At 38.8% G+C, this 23,025-nt stretch overlaps 1 protein-coding gene across 6 annotated transcripts in view; it reads right to left on the bottom strand.

Annotated features, from left to right (window-relative positions):
• The window catches only part of LOC138102888 (nipped-B-like protein), a 166,508-nt gene that overhangs the window by 105,173 nt on the left and 38,310 nt on the right, over positions 1-23,025 (bottom strand). For 5 of the 6 annotated variants that reach the window (XM_069000658.1, XM_069000661.1, XM_069000664.1 and 2 more), the window contains exons 2-8: positions 19,295-19,438; positions 17,456-17,621; positions 16,215-16,345; positions 9,604-9,703; positions 8,513-8,664; positions 6,893-7,053; positions 1,611-1,704 (exon numbers count right to left, since the gene is read on the bottom strand). In XM_069000658.1, the coding sequence (XP_068856759.1) occupies positions 1,611-1,704; positions 6,893-7,053; positions 8,513-8,664; positions 9,604-9,703; positions 16,215-16,345; positions 17,456-17,621; positions 19,295-19,358 (868 nt within the window). In that variant the 5' untranslated portion in view covers positions 19,359-19,438. Of the gene's footprint in view, positions 1-1,610; positions 1,705-6,892; positions 7,054-8,512; positions 8,665-9,603; positions 9,704-16,214; positions 16,346-17,455; positions 17,622-19,294; positions 19,439-20,251; positions 20,272-23,025 lie in introns of those variants that run through there. The other variant, XM_069000659.1, reaches the window with a different exon arrangement.

Below are 23,025 nucleotides of genomic sequence, written 5' to 3' on the forward strand. Positions count from 1 at the left end.
AAAGAAGGGTGAGCAAGACCATGTGTCCTGGTTCCAGGACAGGGTTAATTTTTGCAGTAGCTGTGAGGGGGCATGGCCAGGACCTGGAGGTTATTCTATACTACCTCACATCATTGCTGGGGGTAAGGAGAAAGGGAGTGTCTTCTGGGGAGAAGGGGCTCCTTCCAGTAAGTGGGGGGCAGAGGGAGCCATCCAGTATTGTCTATTGTGGGGGGGGGGGTTCCATGTGAATAATTTCCTTTCTTGTACCCTTTGTCATTAGTATTGTTGCTGTCACTGTTCCTTTTTTTATCTCATTGCTGTTTCCAGTAAATTGTTCTTATCTCAACCCGTGATCCTTGCCTTTTGTGTCTCCAATTCTCCTCTCCAGCCCACCACAGTAGGAGGGGGAGGGGAAAATGGGGGCGGGAGAGAGGGGCACGTGGTTTGGGAGAGTCTTGGTGGGGGCACTGAATTGGAAAGTACCACTCCTAAACCACGACACCATGTTATGCAGGGCTTATCCAGCCAGGTCTTGAAAACATCCAAGAATGAAAAATGCACAGATTCTCTAGGCTTTTCCAATGCTCAACTGTCCTGATAGTGAAAAAGGTTTTCCTTATACCTAGCCAGAACCTCCCATTTCAATCTAAGTCCATTGTCTCTCATCCTTGTTCCACAACACTGTGGAAAGCCTAACTCAAGTCTTCCTGATAATCTCATAGGTATGAGGAAACTGCTCTAAGGTCTGTCTGTCCATTGTGTGTCATCCCATCTGTGTTCCTGTTGTCATCATCATCCATGTCCCCCCTCAAAGACTTGTTTTATCCAGGCTGCACAACCCTAATACCCTCACCTTCTCTGGAATCTCCCCCATCTCCTCTTCTTCCTCTCCACCTAATCTGACCACCCATAAAGACTTTTGTTTCAGGATTAAAGAGAAGAAAATACTATTGCATCTTTTTACTATTTCCATGTAAATACATAAGCACTGAAAACTTAAATTAGCAAGGATATGCCCAAACTCCTACCTTACTAAATCTCATCTATCTCAGTCATTGCTTCTTAGGGAGAATATTAAAAACAGCAGTATGCATTACATATTTTAGCATAAAGAATTATTTTCTCACCTGACTGACAGTTTACCCTATTCCTTCTCCACAGCTAAGGTTTTCAGGCTTCATTTATGCTATATATATTGTGTTCATTGAACTACTTTTAATTTCATGTTCATAAAATTTGATTACTGCAATCAAGACAAGCATTGCATGTTAAAACACTTTTGAGCTGGTTAAGAGTTCAATACTTGTAATGCTGCCTTTAAATAATTTCTTATGTAGAGCAATTGAAACCATTCCTTTAAAGAATTTAATCCTCATATTGGAAAGGATTTAAAATTATTCTGTCCTTCATGAATTTGAGCTTTGTTTTGTGATATGATTAGTCAATTTTTGAACCTTCAGAAATTTCTTCTGAATCAGGGCTCGGAATAATTTTGTATCCAAAACTTAATGACATACTCTTTAGTACTATTGGAATACAGAAGTTGGGAGAACTAACTAAATACCTCTTTAAACTCTGTTTTTTAAAATTGGGAAAAGATACATTGATATATATGACTGCTAGATTACCTTTAAGGGTTCCATCACTTCCAGATGGAGAGCAGACTGACTGTGGTGACCTCAAGGAAAAAGATGCAGCATTCCTTACTGAAGGATCGCCATCCTAAAGTGACCACGATAAAAAAAAAAATCATGAACACTTGATAAAATAAAGGCTGAAATTAGTACATATACTGATAGAATGGATTGGATGAAAAAGCATACAAAAATATTAGAAAAATATTTATTTATAAAAAAAAGTTGTAATTTGGACTGTTATTAGACTACTATATAGGCAAAATTCCAGAAAACAATCAGCCTTAAGAATTTAGAACCAGAACATGCACACAAAAATAAATCCATGTATGTCTTCCAGCTAAATAAGCACTTTTGGTTGACATTAAGATTCCATTTAAAAGTTTTTTGTTACATATAGTAAAGAGCTGAAAAACAGAAAGATGAACTCTCTACAATACTGACTGAAAGAAATTAAGTATAATAAGTAAATTTTTCTCTTTTCTAAACAAATTCAGCTTTTTTAAAATTAGCGTACCCTTAAAGTTTATTAGAATGCTATCTTACTTTTACAGTTAAGCAAAGCAAAACTTTGTATTCATACACTCTAAACACATCAGGATTGAACAAAATCTGTAAGCACACCCATTTCGGCAACTGAGATAGATGGATAGCAACTACACACTCCCTCTGACAATGGCCAAACAGCCAATTTCCACATGCATAGTAGTAGATCAGCCACTGTACATGTTATGCCTTGTGAAGGCATAGTTCACACTGCTTAAGGATAAAGAAAATAGTTTGATATTCATGGACTGAAAGTGCTTACAAGGCAAAGAATATAAATTCATAAGAAACCAGATTTCATCAATTTCATCATACATAGGCATTTACAAAACAAATCTATTAGATTTTTTTCCCCTCCCACAGCAAAATGAATCTAAAACTCATGATGTGCTATTAATTACACATATTTTTCTAACTCCTTGCAAAAAGACTTGTTGCCGGGTGAGAAAGCCTCATGTGCAAAGAAATCCAATATTCTGATTCAATGCAATAAAAAGAACTATACCTTAAACTTACATGTTTTTTATTGCAAGTCAAAATGAATTAATTTGCTGATGTAACAGTTACTTGTTTATTTAATACACTGAAAGTAAGGAGCTGATTTTTTTCAAACATGAAATATCTTTGAATTATAATAAATCTCAAACCCGCCAAAATACTGGGGGGAAAAAAAGCTTAGTAACTTTTTAAGATATATTTTTCATTAGAACAGGAGAGGTCCTCTACACATGGACTGCCAAGGACAATGGCAAAGACACCTTTTATTAAATTAACTAAACTAACTAACTAGGTAGATGACCTTTCACGTTCACACATGCCATTCCTGAAAATTTGTCAGCTACTGTAGAAGTCCTCATTTACTGTTTCCTAGATCAGAACTTCATCAAATGGTGAAATGTAAGCACAAACTTATATTCTCTGCATGTTCTCACGAGCATTTGCAGCCCAGAAAGCCAATTGCAGTCTGGGCTGCATCAAAAGCAGTGTAACCCAGCAGGTCAATGGAAGTGATTCTGTCCCTCTACTCTGCTCTGGTGAGACCCCACCTGCAGTGCTGCCCCCAGCTCTGGGGTCCCCCAGCACAGGAAGGACATGGACCTGCTGAAGTGAGTCCAGAAGAGGCCACCAAGATGATTAGAGAGATGGAGAACCTCTGCTATGAGGAAAGGCTATGAGAATTAGGACTCTTCAGCCTGGAAAAGAGAAAGCTCCAGGGAGACCTTAGAGCAGCCTTCCAATACCTGAAGGGAGCCGGCAACAAAGCCAGAGAGGGACTCTTTATCTGGGAGTGTAGCAATAGGACAAGGAGCAAGAGCTTTCCAGCCACTCTGCCCCAGCCTGGAGCTGCATGGGGTTGTTGTGACCCAAGGGCAGGACCTGGCACTTGGCCTTGTTGAACCTCATACAATTGGCCTTATCCCATTGCTCCAGCCTGTCGAGATCCCTCTGCAGAGCCTTCCTACCCTCCAGTAGATCAATGCTCCCACCCAACTTGGTGTCCTCTGTAAACTTACAGAAGGTGCACTTGATCCCCTCGTCCAGGTCATCAATGAAGATGTTAAACAGGACTGGCCCCAATACTGAGCCCTGGGGAACCCCACTGGTGACTGGCTGCCAACTGGATATGACATCATTCCCCACCACTCTCTGGGCCTGGCCATCCAGACAGTTCCTAGCCCAGTGAAGAGAGCACCTGTCCAAGCCATGGGCTGCCAGCTTTTCCAGGAGACTGCTGTGGGAGACAGCATCAAAGGCTTTACTGAAGTGCAGGTAGTCATACACACAGCCTTTCCCTCATCCACTAAGTGGGTCACCTTGTTTTAGAAGAAGATCCAGTTGGTCAAGCAGGACCTACTTTCCCTAAAACCCCTGCTGGCTGGGCCTGATCCCCTGGTTGTCCTGCATGTGTTGCATGATGGCATTCAAGATAATCTGTTCCATGACCTTCCCTGGCAACATGGTCAGGCTGACAGGTCTGTAGTTCCATTAATCCTCCTTCTGATCCTTGTTATAGATAGCTGCCACATTTGCCAACTTCCAGTCCCCTGGGACCTCCCCAGTTGACCAGCACTGCTGGTAAATGATTGGAAGTGTCTTGGGGAGATCCTCTACCAGCTCCCTCAGTACCCTTGAGTGGATCCCATCCAGCCCCATAGATGTGAGGGGGTCTAAGTAGCATACCAAGCCTTTTCCTCATCCTTTATCACTATTTTTCCCCCCACATCAAGTATAGGATGGAGAGTCTCCTCGGCCCTCCTTTTGTTGCTGATGTATTTGTAGAATCACTTTCTGTTGTCTTTTACAGCAGTAGCCAGATGAAGTTCTTGCTGGGCTTTGGCCCTTTGAATTTTCTCCCTGCATGACCTCATGACATCCTTGTAGTCCTCCTGAGCTGCCTGCCCCTTTTTCCAGAGGTGATGCACTCTCTTGTTCTCCCGGAGTTCCATTCAAAGCTCTCTGTTCAGCCAGGCCGGTCTTCTTCCCTGCCGGCTCATCTTTTGGCACATGGGGACAGCCTGCTCCTGCTCCTTTCAGATTTCCTTCTTAAAGCATGCCCAGCCTTCCTGGAGCCCTTTGCCCTTCAGGACTGCCTGCCAAGGAACTCTCTCAACCAGGCTCCCAAACAGGCCAGTCTGCCCTCTGGAAGTCCAAGGTGTCAGTTCTGCTGACCCCCCTGCTTACTCCTCTGAGAACAGAAAACTATCATTTCATGATCACTGTGCCCAAGATGGCCTCCAATTATCACATTCCACAACAGCCCATCTCTGTTCACAAACAGCAGGTCCAGTGGGGCACCTCCCCTAGTTGGCTCACTCACCAGCTGTGTCAGTTCTTCCACACACTCCAGGTACCTCCTGGACTGTTTCCTCTGCTGTGCTGTATTTCCAGCAGAGATCTGGTAAGTTGAAGTCCCCCACGAGAACAAGGGCCAGCGATCGCGAGACTTCTCCCAGCTGCTCATAGAACATTTTGTCTTCTTCATCCTGGCTGGGTGGTCTATAAGAGATTCCCACCAGGAGATCTGTCCTGTTGGCCTTCCCCTTGATTCTTACCCATAAACACTCAACCCTATCGGTACCATCATCAAGCTCCAGACAATCAAAACATTCCCTAACATACAAGAGGTATCTAAAGCCTCTCCTTCCTTGCTGATCCCTTATAAAGAGTTTATAGCCATCCATTGCAGCATTTCAGTCATGTGAGTCATCCCACCATGTCTCCATGATTGCAACTGTCATAGTTTCCCTGCTGTACCATGGCTTCCATTTCCCCCTGTTTGTTGCCCATGCTGCGTGCATTGGTGTAGATGCACTTCAGTTGCATTTGCTGATGATACAAAACTGGGAGGAGTGGCTAATACACCTGTAGGCTGTGCTGCCATTCAGCAGGACCTTGATAGGCTGGAGAATTGGGTGGAGAGAAGCCTAATGAGGTTCAACAAGGGCAAGTGTAGGGTCCTGCACCTGGGGATGAATAACCCCACGTACCAGCACAGGTTGGGGGTGACCTACTAGAGAGGTAGTAGTGGTAGTGATATATGGACATTTAATGCCAAGAACAGCTTCTTATTTTGAAGAATTTGCATTGCTGAAGCAGAGACTGAGAAAAATACCTGATGAAATTGTGTATGATATATTCCTTCATTACAAAACTCTCTTGTTTAAGATACTACTTCTTAGCTAATATTTTTCATCAGCATAATTCTTGCATTTAAAAAGAAAAGACTAATAAAACTAATAACTCTCTTGGAGTTCCAATGTATTAATCCCTGTAAGGAATTTAGGTAGCCTGGTGTTATCAATACACTTGTTGAATACAACACTGTTTTTTGCTTCCACAAGCTAATTTAAGAAGACAAGAGTTGCCCCTAGTTTTCATAAGGTAAATTAAATACATCTTAAAAAAAAAGAAAAAAAAGGCCTGCTTGTCACCAGGTTTTGATCAAGTTTTGTAACTGTTGTAGGTATCACTAAGACCACACAGTTCAAAGAACTAAAGTCAAAAAATAAAAATGAAACTTAAGTGCTGTCCCCTTAAGACTGTGTGCCAAACTTATAAAGAAGAGTCACAACATGCTTCATCCACAGGATGAGATGCTCACTAAGAAAGTGAAGAAGTTGAAAACACCATGGGAAAAAGTTGCTGATTTTTTTTTCATTTATATTCAATACTTCAGCAAGAATTTCTCCCACATGAACTAAAGTCACTGGGAAAACATATAAATAAACCAGGCCATAAAAGCACATAACAGACCTGTAAGAAAAAATATTAAAAGGAATTTTTGCGTTTGACAACACTACTATATTACTGAATAGGTTATGCAATTGTCTCATCTAATTGACAGGGGAATCTTCAGAAAGACATGTTAACTATAAACCTATTTAGAATCTAGTATCGTTTACGTCAATATATTGATACAATAATTGCAGAGATGCTCTACCATCTCTTTATAATAAACTCACATGAGTAAGATTTTTTACTTTTCATACTTTCATCAGAATCGCTCTTACAAACTGTTCCAAAGGAAAGAAATCTAGAAAAATCTTAAAACTCACACATTAAAGTTGCACAGTTGAGTGCACACATCTGAAACCAAAATATATTTTCAATGGTTTTATTCATCAACAGCATCCTCATAAAATATCTGACTTCTAAGGCAGCTAAACACATACTTGCTTTATCATAGTAAATATTTGTTTTATCATCATAAACTGATCTAGGTAACATACATCACTACTTATCCTGTGCACCATCTGTAGATAGTCTTCATTTGAGCTATGTCTAGAATTATCAGCATGATGATTAGCTGAATTTCCAGACAATTGACTTGAAACTTTATTTTCATGGAGATTCCTCATCCCAGCTGTGACAATGGGACTGGATACTGAAGCTGAAATACAGAAAAATAAAAATAATGATACTAATATATTCACACAATCGATAACTCTAAAAACTATCGCAGAAAAGACCATAATATTAATGAGTTGGATGCAAGAGGTCTAGGATTGGAAAAAGAATCCCAACTTTCTTCACTGAATCCTATTACCGCAGGCCTGGTTCCTACGGTATAGCACCGTGTCCCGCAGCCATAGGGAGGAGGAGGAGGAGAAGATCCAGCAGGCAGGAGTTGTGCAGCAAGATTGATTTATTTAATTATTTTACAAACTCTTTTATAGACTTTTTTCTTCATAGCCTAATTGGACAAAGGGCCAGCCACCCCTTGGGGGTGATTGGCTAAAATCCTAAAACATCCATTGTCAAAATATTTTTCTACTATACCATAAACAAGACTTTTCAAGGTTGCAGGTGTCTGGGTTGTTTACATTCCCTGCTACCTCTTCTGTGAGAGAGAAAAGTCTCTCACGGACTTAGAAAATAACAAGAAAATCCTTGCTAGCAGCATTTTTGTAACTACAGAATCCTTTTTCCACAAATACCTTGAATAAAATTAGTATCTAAGATTTGAATTTTCAAGAGACTTAAACCTAAATTCCATGTACAGATTAGCCAAGCTTTACTCCACATCTATCCTAATTACAGTCAGCATCATACTCATAGGTTATAGAAAACTTTATTTTCCTCTATATAATATGCATTCACTACCTTTAGTAACTTCCTAGGTATTCATGATACATATAACATTACATACACAACAGCTATTTAAATTCTAAGCACACTGCTAAACTTTAGGAACAGATGATTTAAAAGAATCTAGCAAGAATTCTACTTACAAAAAAAGGATAATGCCTAGATACTTAACAGTGTTCATATTGTTAAAGATTGTTTTTAGAAAAGGGAAGAACAAAGAAATCCATTCATTCTGAAGGTCATCTTTGCCAGTTACTGCATCCCTTGAGTATAATTCTAGCCAACTTAGCCTAGCCTACACTGCAAAGGTTTGGTAAGGTTAAATAAGCTGGCTGCAAAACTTACATTACACTGGCAAAACTTATGTTTTCACCAGTACAGATAAACAAATGCCATAGCTAACAAATAAAAAGTTTTAGGGTTTTTTTATTTTTCTATTGTCGTGTATATGTGACAACTATGCAAAATCAGTGTACACAGAGGAGAAGCATTAACACCAAGGTCACTGGTTCAATCCCTATATGGGCCATTCACTTAAGAGTTGGACTCAATGATCCTTCTGGGATTTTTTGAAATAAAATAAATACTACCACTCTGTACAGTCAGGAAAGCAAAGCTTAAGCATACCCTAAAAATTCCCTACCAACTCCAAGATTTGCATTAAGCATGTGACTCCTTCAAAGAAATTAGAGAGCTGTGAAACACACATGAAGGTAAAGCTGACATGAGATAGGAGAATAAAATAAATATCAAAGACTTACCTTGCTGCATCTGAGGATGTGGTGTATAACTTGGAGGATGTGAATATGGCATGTATCCTGCAGGACTTTGAGGAGCATATGGACTAGGCACTGGACTGTTCTGTTGTGCCAAAAATCTGTTACCAGAGCTTGTTTGTGGTGGCACAAACCGGCTAAAAAATAAAATGAAAAAGTTGGAAAAGGAAATTTATACAAATTTCTTATTTCTTTTAGAAGACTGAGGAAGCTGGGGGTGTTTAGCCTGGAGAAAAGGAGGCTCAGGGGACACTTTATTGTTGAAAGGAGGTAACAAGCGACAGGACAAGAGGAAATGGCCTCAAGTTATTCCAGGGGAGGTTTAGATTATATATCAGGAAAAATTTCTTCACCAAAAGGTTTGTCAAGCACTGGCACAGGCTGCCCAGGGAAGTGATTAAGTCACCAACCTGGAGGCATTTAAAATATGTGTACATATGTCACTTAGGGACACGGTTTAGTGGTGGACCTGACAGTGTTAGGTAAACAGTTGGACCTGATGATTTTAGAGGTCTTTTCCAACCTAAATGATTCTATAGGTACATGCTACTTGCTGACACTCAAAGTTTGAAAAAGAAACAGAAAGTTGATGAGAAAGCTGATGGAAGACTGGCCAAATTACTGGGCCTATCCTCCTCTGAGCAGCTTTTTGTATAACTGTTAAAGCAGTATTCCATGTTTTTACAAGCCTTCTTTCCCACCCTTCTGTCACGTTGGTAATGTTATACATGCTGGAACACATAGCCTCTTCTCTCCTGTCCTCCTGCCACAGGTAGAGAATAGCTGTAGGGCTGTCAGGAGGCAGGGGGATTATTTTAGCAGGAAAGAAAGTATGCCAAAATTATGTGAGGGAGGGACAGCAGGGAATCCTGACTAATCAGAATACAAAGATTACTCACTAGCAAAAAGATGTTGCTTTGCCAGCTGAAGAAACTCACCCTGCTGTCAGACAAATGCAATATATATCCTGACACTGATCACCTTCCATTCACATACTTGCAACAAGAATTGACTGTCACTGTAGATAGAATTTGCAGTTTGCTGCCCATCCCACCCCATTTAAAAGAGAATGTTACCTGGAAGGGCTATGTGAGATAGTGGTTTGTTGATAATTAGAAGATGCAGGACTACCTCTCATGGAATTCTGAGAAATATTAAACTGCGACATCATCATCCCTATTAAGAAGATAGCAGCATTACTTTACATGCATTTCCTTTTTAATCAATTAAGTCTCTCATTTCAGAAATTATTATATACAAAGAGATTATAAACTTTACAAACATTGACGTCTTCTACCTACAACTGTTAGAAAACATTTTTAAAAGACTGATTTCATGTAGGATGTTCATTTTACACCATGACATAAGAAGAATGTTCCCTAAAGGAGTATTAATTCAATTATAAATATCAATGGCAGTTCCCTCCTCTGTTCCTTAGCCAAAAACCTGCTAGTAAATAGTAACATTTTATAATAGGCCATATACTCCACACCCCAGACTTGTGTGTAGAGTACTCAATGTGCCAATAAGATTTGGAAACTTCACAACAAGTCAGAACACAGAAAACTTATTTCCCATTTTTAGATCAAGTACAGCAAACAATCATCTCAGGCTGAGTGGTGCAAGATATTCTCCCTGCTCCCCTAATGCCTTAGTGGTTCCTTTCTATCCAGGGACAACAGCTTTCTATTCCACCTCCACCACACTCATAAGGAATGTTATCAAAGAAGGTGCTGAAATATTTTCAGCTGCAAAGAACCACCAATATCCCATCTGTAGTCTCCAACAGCCTGTAGATTCCCACAGTCATGCTTTGAAAATTCAGGAGTTGTACTAGATGGCAAGCCACAAGTACCAGTGGGCCTGGAACTAACTTGCATCTTTATTAGGGAGAATATAAATTAATATTTTTTGTTTTCTCTCTTCCATACAGAAATAAAGAATTCCTAACCACCACATAACACTGGAAGTTGAAATGGCACAGGTACACAAGAACTTATATGACTTTTAACCAGGTGATTTTAATGATAGAATGTCTTGCAGCTAAAACAGCATCAGAATTCACATACACACTGCAGCTTGGGAAGCCACAGCAAGTGATACAAAGCCATGGGTAAAAGCACATCAGCAATGCAAATATTTAAACCAAAGTTTAGATAGATGGCTGACTAATCCAGAGTGTTTGGGAGTCATCAATCTTTGCATTACTATCACTGATTTCAATTACTGCAATATTCACATAAGCAAAGCTAGTTTCAGAAATCCTCCCTGCCATCCTCTTTTCTTTTCCCCTCTCCCCAACAAAGAAGTGATGGAATAATCCCCCAGGAATTAAGCCATTACTACCTCCCGGTAGGTATGAAGTGCTGCATTCCAAGTATATTAGCCCAGACAAACTAGCCCAGAGCAGGAGTGAAATTCTCATATTGTGCTGAAAAATAAATAAATAAATAAATAAAATAAGAGACCTCCATACTTTAGTACAGAGGACATTTCATTGTCCAGAGTAACAGAAGTGGACTCAACTCCTGCAAAATTTGATTAAATGAACACTGGTTGCCTTGCACAGAGGCAAGTGAGGAGGAAACTCCAGAGGTGTTGGAGGCAGCACCTGGCATGCTCACTGCCCACTCACCTCTCACAGCCAGTCTCACCACAGCTAGGTAGTAGTTAGTCAAACTATTAACCCTTAACATTCATGTACAGAAAGCTGACAGAATGTGCCAGTATAAGTATGAACTATGCAGAAGTTTCATTTTATGCTTAAAACAAAGTCTGCACTTCTAAAATACTTGAAAAGTACATCTCTTTTCTCCTCTGTAAATTTAAAACATGCTTTTGGTTTAAAAAAGTGTGACAGAAAATATAAAAGTACATTTTAATTCCATTTAAAAAACCCTAAAACTTATTCTGTGACAGGCAGTTCTCACCTCTTTATCTCTGTTTGGGGAGACAATCTAGATTAAAAAAAAACCAACCAAACAAAACACCCAAAGTCCCCAGTGCCCATCCCCCTCCCCTCCCCCCACTAAAACCCCCCAAACAACAACAAAAACAAACAACCAAACAAAAATACCTCACCACAACAGTCTCCAAAGTTTTCAGACAGATAACAAGTCTGTCTAGCAATGATGTAATGAGGAAGGAGTAAAAATAAGCCCAAACATTTAGTCTAAAAAGGAGTTGAAATTAGTCTGTGGCCATTAACACTAAAATATCTTCTTGTACATTTTTTACATCATTGTTCATATCACTAAGCAGCAGATTTATGGCTCCACTGTGTATTTCCATACCTTAAAATACTTAAGAATTTCTTTTAAATGCAACTTTAATTTTGATTGTTGGTAATTCTCAGTTTTGAGAAAACATCATCCTAGTAATTCACACAATCACAGGATGGGTCAGGTTGGAAGGGACCACAGTCAGTCATCTGGTCTCACCTCCCTGCCCAAACAGAGTCATCCCAGAGCACATGGCACAGGATTGTGTCCAGATGGGTCTGGAATATCTCCAGTGAGGGAGACTCCACACCCTCTCTGAGCAATCTGTTCCAGTGCTTGGTCACTGCACAGAGAAGTTCTTCCTCATGTTCAGGTGGAACCTCCTGGGCATCAGTTTCTGCCTGTTCCTCTTGTCCCATTGCTGGGCCCCCCTGAGCTGAGCCTGGTCCATTCTCTGACCCATCCCTGCAGACACTGACAGACATGGATGAGGTCCCCTCTCAGCTGTCTCCTCTCGAGGCTGAACAGCCCCAGCTCCCTTAGCCTTTCCTCATCAGAGAGATGCTCCAGGTCCCTTAATCATCCTCACAGCCTCTGCTGGACCCACTCCACCCACTCCAGGAGCTCCATGTCTCTCCTGTCCTGAGGAGCTCAGAACTGGACACAGCACTCCAGGTGAGGCTTCACTAGAGCTGAGGAGAGGGGCAGGATCACCTCCCTGACCTGCTGGTAATGATCTTCCTAATGCATCCCAGGATTCTGTTGGCCTTCTTTGTCATAAGGGCACACACTTGTCCACCAGGACCCCCAGGTCACCCCCAGCCTGTACTGGTGCCTGGGGTTGTTCTTCCCCAGGTGCAGGACCCTGCATTTACTTTTGTTGAATTTCAGAGAGTTCTCTCCCAACTCTCCAACCTGTCGAGGTCCTTCTGAAGGGCTGCACAGCACTCGGGGATATTGGCCAGCTTTCTATCCTTAACATACACTCCTAGTCTTGAACGTAATTTTTTTTGCTCAGAAAAAAGTGATATACATATATCCATTTTAGCATTCTTACTAAATGACAAAGAATATAAAAACACAGCTCAAGATCACAGAAAAAGTCTTGTATGATTAAACTGTATTACAGCATCATGCATGCTTAAGCAAGGACTGCTCACCAAGAGGCAACTTTTCAGTTAAATATACACTCTTATTGAAAGCATACGTCTACAAAGTTTTTCCCTTTTACAGACACATGTGCATTTTAATTCTTCTATAGATGAAAAAACAATCAAAGCAACTGATGTTTAGGGAAAGATGCATAAGATTTTAATCATCCTCAAAAATGCACAAGTAAATAGTTTAAAGTGAATTTTAAGTTCTTTCTCTGTCCTAAGCTATGCTATGAAGACTAACCTATTGCAATATGTTATTTTAGCTGATCTTCTAACAGATATCTGCTGAAAGACAAAGCCAAAGTGTTGAGAAGAGAAAAAAATACTATGAAAACTGAAATTAAATAATAGCCTAATTTTAAATAAATAATTATGATAGCACCCAGAACTTTCTCTGTCATTTGATTAAAAAGGTCTGAAATAAAATTAACATGTTGCCCTTGTACTGATGCTGCACAGTGATGTGACTCAGTCTGTTCAGACAACCTAGTAATAGAAAACAGTCTGAAAAATCTAATTAAAAACCTTATCTGTATGAATTCTGTTTTAACAATGGGACTATTATCAAAAGACATGGAATAAGGGTTTGAACACTGCTGCTACTTTACCTGAGACAAAATATGCCAGCAATTTGGGGGGGGGGGGGGGGGGGGGGGGGGAGGGTGGTTCACCCAGGATACAAAACAAGTATTCAGCTAATACATCTTTCTTTCACTATTTGTAAATCATAACTAAAAACAATTCTTGCTCTAAACTTAGTGTTGAGCTACAAATCAGTATGAATGTGGAAAAAACATCAGCACAGAATTCTGCTTGTGCTTTACTTTATATTCACAAGTATTCAACACATAATATTTAAGTTCCTGAAGAGGCCTTTTTTTCCTGACAAATTGTACTGAACCAAGAATTTTATTCCACATTTAATGTAATTCTTTAACCATGTGGTTTTTCTGTTCTTGCATTAGAAAAGAAGGCTGGAAGAAATGAATTTGAGTTCAGTTTGTCCATACTAATGCTGATGTTCAAAGGATCATGGTGCAGAGGCCCACCCCAGGCGGAGTAAATAGACATGGGGTCCCACTGCCTTCTTTCCTTCTCAGTTCTGGGCATTACAAATACTGGATCACAGTACCCAGCACTGACTTCACCACATGCTGGACTCAACAGAAGGCAAAAGGACAATATTCAGAAAGAAGACAGTAAAAAAATCAGAAGAGATTAATTTGAAATACTAGAAAAGAAGCTAAATTTCATTCTTATGGCTGGCAAAATGCATTACATAAGATCTCTACCAAACTCTCAAGTGTTCTACAAATCATGACTCCACAGAGATTACAAAATGTGTTCAGAAAGCAGAAGAAAGCCCAACCTTTGCTGCCAGAACACATCAGTATACCCTCCTTTGGCCTTGGAGATCTGAATGGGATGTACTAACAGCTAACATGGCTGCCACAATTTGCCAGCATCTATCTTAAAGATCCTCCTATTTCCAGGTAAGAGTGTGGCCTTTATCCATAGAAAATAAAATCACACTTCACCTAGCTTTTCCAAACATTCATTACAGGGCCTTCTTCCTCTCAAAATACTTTGTGTACAGCTATACTTTTCTCCTCTTCCCCCTTTCTTTCAATGTTTCCAATTTCACACTTACATTGCAATGTTTGCACTGGTACAAGTATTCAGAATTATGTAAAATAAAATTAAGTATTCAAGGAAGTTTTAAAGTCTGATCTCTTTTGGTTCTCTGAAAGCACTTTGTTAACTTTATTAAAATAGCATCAACTATTCTTTTATGTTTAATCATTTTTTAATTCTGTACTAGTACCTCCCTTCAAGCATAGGCAAAAGCACATTTACTAAAGATAGGTGGTTTTATTTCAATAAGGATTATTCTTAATCTGTTGAATCAAGCAGCAAAAGTGTTTCCCCCTCTGAAGCACAGAATTAGCAAAAATTAGAAAGAAACTAACTTGCTTTATCTTCTTTCTTTCAAAAGACTCTGCTGGCACAAATAATTTCATAAACAATGCCTCCCTTTTGCACTGGAAAAGAATTATTTTACTCTACAAAACTAGTGGGAAAATGTGTGTTATCAACATTATTCTCATACTAGATCAAAAAATCACACCACTGTACCAGCTATTAAGAAGAAAATGAACTCTATCCAAACCAAAACCAGGACAAGTATATGTTCTTTGTGGAACCACTATGCAAAAAACTGTCAGGACAGTCAAAACTCTTTCAGCAGCTGGAAAAATTATACTCTGCAACAGCTACCTCCAAACCCAGACCCTGGAGACTCTTTTCATCGTTTAAATTTCAGGATATATGTATCAATGACCTACTAAATATTTAGCACTGCCTTTCACATTTTCATTCCTGGAAATTTCTGCATTCTTTCAAGGAACATTGTGTTCTGTCCTTAGCAAATTCTTTTCAAATGTTGTATTGCTTTTTACTCACTAGCCTAGGTGAACAAACTTAATAATCTAATTTTATTATCTTTTCCCCCTCCAAAAACACCCTAACACTTTCTATTCCCTGTGGACTCCAGTAACACTTCTATTTATATCTCTACAATGCTAGCAAAGCCTTATCCTCACATTGTGAAAACTGAAAATCCCCCTACTCATTTCTTAGTTTAGTATTTAAAGAAAATATTTCATGCGCAAATGAAGAAGTCTCCAGATCTACAAGTAGAATCTGTCTGATTAATCCTTTGCTTGGTCTCTCCCCCTCTCCATCTTTGCTATCCAGCAGTATATCTCACTAAACCTCAGAAAAGAATTAGCTATCAAAACAGTAAAATCTGTAGGGCATCACAAATTTCTGAGAAGAGGAATGGCAAGTAGATGTTACATATGGTTCATTCAACCTTATTCTTTACCCCAGAACTATTAAAAACTACCACTACAGTGATATACTTTAATTATACAGATTTTCAATATAGAACAAGGCATCTTTTCCCAACTTCAATTATTTACTAAGACAAATATATAAACCTACCTATAAAGAAATTTAAAAAAAATTACTTTAAAATAAAACCCAATCACTCATCCTAGAAATTAAACTTTGTAGAGAAATTCAACATTATTTTTTACAAAAAGACCTAGTAGAGTGTATTTCTGTGCTTATTCTAATACAATCACTCTTAGAAGATGTCCCGATACATAGCTTTATATCATTATTAAATACAAGGTAAGGCATAAATATCACAGTTGTGCTCTCTACATATTTGTGGTTAGTATCAGCCTCCTAAACTTACAAAACAACATAAAACTCAATCAATAATCAATCAAAAATCCTTACCGCTTTGTACCCCATATCTGTTTTGCATGCTTTTCTCCCTGAAAACATTAGGATTCCTTGCCAGGACAGCCTGCAGCAAGACTGGTATATCTCCCTCTGGATCATCACTGCCAAGGTTATCTTTCAATTCTCTGGAATTGTGGAAGTAAGCAAATAAAGAGGCAAATGCATTTTCAAATTATAAGAAACCATGAGCCGAGTAAAAAAACCCAAACAACCAAAACCAATCAAAACCAAATCAAAAGACAGCATTTTACTGTTAAAATATAGAAAAAAACCCCACCAAATCTGCACTGCACCACTGTTCTCTAAATCTACTTTTTTCCTCTCATGCTAAAGGAATGGCAGAAAAGGTATTCCTACTAGTCTTCAAAATTATTTTCTGTTAATAAGCACTTATATATACATGGCTGTCAGTTTCAGACTATTATAAAGTTTCCTATGTCCATTTCTGTATTGTGATCTTCTCCATAAAAGAAGAATGCTTTGTCAAAACATCCAGAAAGTACTATTGTAGGAGTGAAAATAAGTTATGCATAAATGCATAACATTCACATTGCAACCCAACACTGAAAATCTTTTATTTTAGAAAGGGAAATTGGCATATCTTTGACATTACAGGATTCCCTTTGAACCTTCAAAAATTTTCTATAAATGCATCCATATTTTCACTTTTCCTTTGCATTGGTGACTTTGAAGAGCTACTTTCATTTGATCAAAATAATAGATTGGAACACATAGGAAAAAGACAAGGTTGTCCACATAAGACAATTCAAAGGACACCAGTGAAAAATGAAAAAACCAAAATACTTGCTGGTTCAATTCTTAAATATTTTAAGTTCAATATCTAATCAGAACTGACATAGATCTTGCATGGGTGTCTCAAAAAAGTATCTTTTTGTGTAATACTGGGTATATAATTTGTCAGTGTACATAATTAACCAAAGTGGAACACAAATGACTTTTGCACAATCAATACCACAGTTTGCACTCCTAACTAGCAAGAATGGAACAAACAGATCTATAAAAAAAAAATTACTTATGCATAAGGGCTGTCAGACAATTACTAGCATTCTGACAGAAACAATTAATTCTTATACAGCAGTAATCTGCTAAGCTAGCCTAATAAAAAAACCTGCACATTCTAATTTTCAGATACAAACACCCTTCTCAATTCAGTTCAGTTTAATTTAAAGTAATAAGGATGGTGATCTGATATAGCTGAAGTTCAAAATACATACATGTGATCTGTTGACACCTGATTGAGACTGTGGATGAGCTGTGAAACCAAGTTTTCATCCCTGCAAGCCAGAAGGCAGTTCACCTCTTCAGCTATCCGTCCATTGAAAAGCAGGCTTTTTGTTGTGGTAGCAGGTAAAGGTGATGGAAGAGGCAGCTGGTTCAAAACTGTTATCAGAAAATAGAAAGGAGTTCAGAATCATTTCATGAAACAAGAGCATACAAAGACGGACACCTTCTTACTCCCTCATGTGATTAAGAAAGGAAACCTGACAACTACATTACTTGCATTAATTACCTTGAATGTGCCTTGAAACTTGGAAAAATTAGCAAGATCAGCAAAACATTTATTAAAACAGTATAAATTCAGCTAGTTAATTGAGCCTACTCTACTACCTCTACTCATCATGTCCTCCATGTTTTTAGGGCAACAGGACTTGTCAATTCCAATACCTTCTTTTCACATAGAGAGAAATAAGGTGAAGCAGTGACATGCCTTTCTCTTTCATGCAGTCCTGAGTTTCTGAACATCAGAGAAATATGACAGAGAAAGAAGCAAACGCACCTAACACAAGGGCTAATCCCACCAAAGGTAATTCAGTGTTTTAAGAAACTCTTGCACCAGGAGTCTGGCCAGTGACTTCTACCAGTTAAGTATTTTCACTTGAGAACCATACCTGCAAATAATTAGTGCTGAAAAACTGTCCATAGCCCAGAAACCTATGATTTGCGTCCTGATGGCCCATTATTATACACACATAATGGTACATATATACACATATAAATACATAAGCAGCATCTTCCAATTTAATAATTCAGAATATCAGAAAGACATGAAGTGTTTTCCCCCCCCCCCATTGAATTAATTTGCTTTTTTTTACTATAGGCAATTAAATTCAATTGCTGGGTATATACTTTCAATGTCTCTTGAAAAGTCTTCAAATTTCAACAGTATAATAATAAAACAAGAGCTCAGAATAAGCACTTGGATCACTAAGTCCAGTTATCCTCAGACAGCCAACTGAGCTATAAACTCTTGCTTACACTTTATAAAAAAAGATGCATCTTTCTCCTGATTTCTCTTATTGGAATGGCTGTTTTAGGACTTCGTTATAGTAATGATAAATCTCTAAGTTTCCACTAGAAATTTATTTTTGGTCAGATTATAGGCATTTGGTTTTGTGCCAGCATCAGCTTTTGATGTAAATAGTTCTTTTTCTTTCCTTGCATTTTGTCTTCCTGACATATTTAAAGACAGTACGCACACCTCATCTACTCACAGCCAAGAAACAAGCCTCATAGGTTCAGCTGCTTATTTCCATTCTAGCAGCCACTTTTTGCACTTGTTAATTAGAGCAACTTTTTTTGTACTTTGTCCAAAACTAAGGAACTAGGTTTCAAGTATATTCAGAACATTCCACAACTCTCTATCTGAACATCAGTCTAATAATCTCTCTCTCTCTCTCTCTCTCCAGTGAAGATGATGATATGTATGCTTTAGAGAAGTATTTCATCATTTATGTTTTTCTATATTTGTGGGGTTCCCAGATATGTTACTGAATGATATTCCAAACAACGAATTCCTATATTTTATGTTTTGGGTTTATTTAAGGGCTTTTTTTAAATCTACATTTCATGTTTCAATTAGCATATTATGTTCAAATATATTTTTTAAATTCTAGCAAGGACGAGAAATATTTTAATACCAAATCTGATTTTGAACAGATTTACTTTTAAGAACTTTAAAAACAAAACTATTTTTAGTATTTTGAAAATGCATGTATATTTAGTGAAGAGGTAGAAGGGAACATAGCAAAGACAAAAAATAAAAGAGTACTTACGGTCTGTAAGACTAGCAATCCCTGCAAGAGTAGTGATGGGAACATGAGGCATATCCCCATTCATCCTGAAGTTCTGGGATGGTAGCGACTACACAGATATTTTAGTTCAGGTGCCAGCTATCATTACTTCCCATCTCCCAAGCACTAAAAAACCAAAAAAAAAACCAACAAAAAAACAACAACAAAACAAAACAAAAAACACACACACAAAAAAAAAAACAAACAAAAAAACACAAAACCAAATTAAAACTCTCAGTTTACTTAAAATAATTTTAAATTCAATAACATAAATGAAACATAGACCATAATCTCAGATGCATAGTAAGTAAATTTTGTCAAAAGTGGGTAGAACAATGTAGAATTTAAATATCAAATGGCACTAAGCAATCAAAAGGCAAGCTTCTGGTTTCAGAAGCAGAGCCCGTCACCAAAAAAGATGCAACATAAGGCAATCAAAAGACAATTTGCTCAGGTTATACGATACCAATGCAAAAATTGGCAACAAAACTTCAGTTGGCTCATAATGCAGTGGACAGGACTTAATCCATAATCAGTTTAAGCAATTAGCTACTATATTCACTTCTCAGTTTTGGAGGAGATATTTTTCATATAAGAAGTTAGCAAAACCAAAAGGAATAATTTACAGCTGCAAAAGTCAAACAGTAAGCAAAGTGACAAATACAAAATCTTAGTATATTTTTGTCATGGTTTAACCCCAGCCAGCAGTTAAGTGCCACGCAGCTGCTCATTCCCACCACCAACCACCCCAGGTAGGATAGGAAAGAGAATCAGAAAAAGGCAAAAATACATGGGATAAGAACAGTTTAATAATTTAAATAAAGTAAAATATACTACTACTACTGCTAATTGTAATGAAAAGGGAGATAAAAAAGAGAGAGGAATAAAAACCCAAGAGAAACAAGTGATGCACAATACAGTTGCTCACAACCCACTGACCGATGCCCAGCCCATCCCCAAGCAGTGATCGGCCTCTCCCAGCCAACTCCCCCAGTTTATATACTGGGCATGACATTCTATGGTGCAGAATATCCCTTTGGCCAGTTCAGGTCAGCTGTCCCGGCCATGCTCCCTCCCAGCTTGTGCAGTTCCTCCCTGGCAGAGCCTGAGACACTGAAAAGCCCTTGATTCAGGGTAAACACTGCTCAGCAACAACCAAAACATCAGTGTGTTATCAGCATTATTCTGTACTGAATCCAAAACACAGCGCTGTGCCAGCTACTGAAAAGAAATTAACTCTGTTCCAGCTGAAACCAGGACAATTTAAAAAATAGTAGTATTTCAAAATTTATCTGAAAATATCTCTTTAATATTAAGCACTCTCTGGTCAAACTATTACCAGGAACTGTTTCACCCCCTCCACAGAAAGTCACCATTGAACTAGTTTGCTTATGTCCTGGAAAACAGCATAGTTTATATTCAACTACTGAAAAGGAATTTGTTCATCTAGTTTTCACTCACTATAAAGATCCCAATTGTAAGGAAGTCCACAATATTTAAAACAAACAAACAAAAGAACAATAAAAATTCCAACCACCAACTCCCCCCAAAAAAAGATCATCACAATAATTTGAACTGTATTTCCAAAACAACAAAAATTTACAAACACCACACATTACAATTCACTATTGTTATACTAATTAAATGAAAAAAATTGAGCATATTTTCTGAAGACAAACAAAATAAATTAAAGGAACTTGCTGTATATACATTTACCTATAATAGACAGGCTCCTGTGTTAACAATTCATGAAATAGTAAGACTTCTTTGGTCAGCATTTATGTTGTTTACTTAAGATTCTGAAATAGTGATTTGTTTATACTTACTTTACAAGTCAACAGTTTTGCAAATTACATATACAATACATATAAACCAAAATATCACTGGCATTTCCTTAATAATCTTTATCTTATTCTTTCTTATGCTACACCAATGACAACATATAACACCACTGCTAATACATATGTGCAGATTCCAAGCAAAACAAAGAAATAATGTTCTAAGTATTTTTCCTGCAGAAAGTTTTCATGAACCAGTGAAGTTAACTTTTCAGTGTTTCCCTATCTACACAAAACTAAATTATTTGGGGTGGGGGTGGGGTGGTGTGACAAGGGACAATACAACCAATAAACAAAAAAAACATCACCCAACACTGAGATTAAACAGAACTGACAATGAGTTAACTTGCTTTGCTGCACCTGCCACAGGCTCATTCCCACCACTAAATTACATTTTTTTGTTAAAAATATAGTACATTACAGGTGCAGAAATCTAGTTAAGGAAACTGCTGCAGATAGATATATGCTGTGTGGGTTGCTGTGTTTGGGTTTTTTTAATCCAGGAGAAAACAGCCTTCAAACACACAGAGCAGTTTCAAACACTACTTGATACTGAAGCTTCTTTACCTGAAATAAATACCAATATACACAGAATTTCAGTTGCTTCTTAGTTCCATAAATAAGCAATTCTTAAAGAAAAAAAAAAGGGACCTAACTTTTACCACAACGAGTCTGCAACAGCAAACCCACTGTCATAGGTTAGCAAGCATAGTCCCGGAAGGGATATCCTTGCTAAGGGGTGCTTACAGCTTCCTCTGGGACCTGATAGAACCTATCAGCTGGCCAGTTTGAACATGGACAATTCTTTAAGCCACTTAAAGTTGTGACCGCCTCTGTGATCCACACTTAAGAATAGACAAACTCCCCCCCCAAGCTCTCTCTCGTTTCCGGTGCTGGGACAGGTGGCCGCAGGCCCCGTGCGGGGGCCAGCAGGCCCGGCCAGGCCCTGCTTGGGCCGGGCCGGGCCGGGCCACGGCCAGCCTGGAGCCATGGGCCTGTTCCAGCCGTGGAACTCCCCCCCCACTGCCTTGCCATGGGCGACCGGAGCAGCTTGGCTCTCCCCCCTCTCCACTGCGGCCAAGATTTCAGCAAAGCGGCACCTCTGTCCGGCAGAGGTCAGGTGACCAACAGCGATAAGCCACACAGCTGCAAGGCCGAGGTGAGATTAACCCTTTTATTGCTGTGAAGAGCTGAAAACCTGAGGGAAGAGAAAGAGGAGATGCTTAAAGCTGAAAGTCTGTTGTGAAGCTATGATATATCAGAGTATCCCGTTGTAATTTCATTAAGATATGGGGGGTGGAGTGTTCAACTCGTAAGCAAAAGCACCTGGGCTGAGATAGGCAGATGCTGACGCAGCTGTAATTTCATGAGAAGTTTGGACAGAGAGAGATGAACCAGATGAGGACTTTTGCTCCAAATGCGAAAGGAGAAAAACCTCAATTCCTAGAGATGCTCCCAGAGATAGTCTTGAAGATAAGAAAGACCCTTTGCTCCCAGGGAAGGAGAAGGGCCTCTGTTTTTTTGTTTCTGAACGGCTCAACCTTAAAATTGTACCCCAAAAAACTTCAAGAGTGGACCCTCGAAAGCAGTTGCGGGAAAAGCTGCAAGTCGGGGGGAAGGGACTCACATCGTGAGCAGAGAGACTCCTCTTCCTAAATGGACTGAACAATATTTGGAAGTGGGTGGCTGTCTCGGTGTGATACTGTTTTCATAGCACGAGCAAAAAGAGACTTCTCTTTCTAAATGGACTGAACAAGGTTATTATGGAAGCGGTAACAGACTGAACATCTTAAGGGTTGTCTTTACATTGTCAGTGGGAGAAGGGAGGAAGGTGGGGGGAGGAGGAGAGTTCTGAAGGTGTGGTATAATTTTTTT

Source organism: Aphelocoma coerulescens (genome assembly GCF_041296385.1).
Source record: "Aphelocoma coerulescens isolate FSJ_1873_10779 chromosome W unlocalized genomic scaffold, UR_Acoe_1.0 ChrW_unloc_scaf_4, whole genome shotgun sequence".
NCBI classification, from domain to species: domain Eukaryota; kingdom Metazoa; phylum Chordata; class Aves; order Passeriformes; family Corvidae; genus Aphelocoma; species Aphelocoma coerulescens.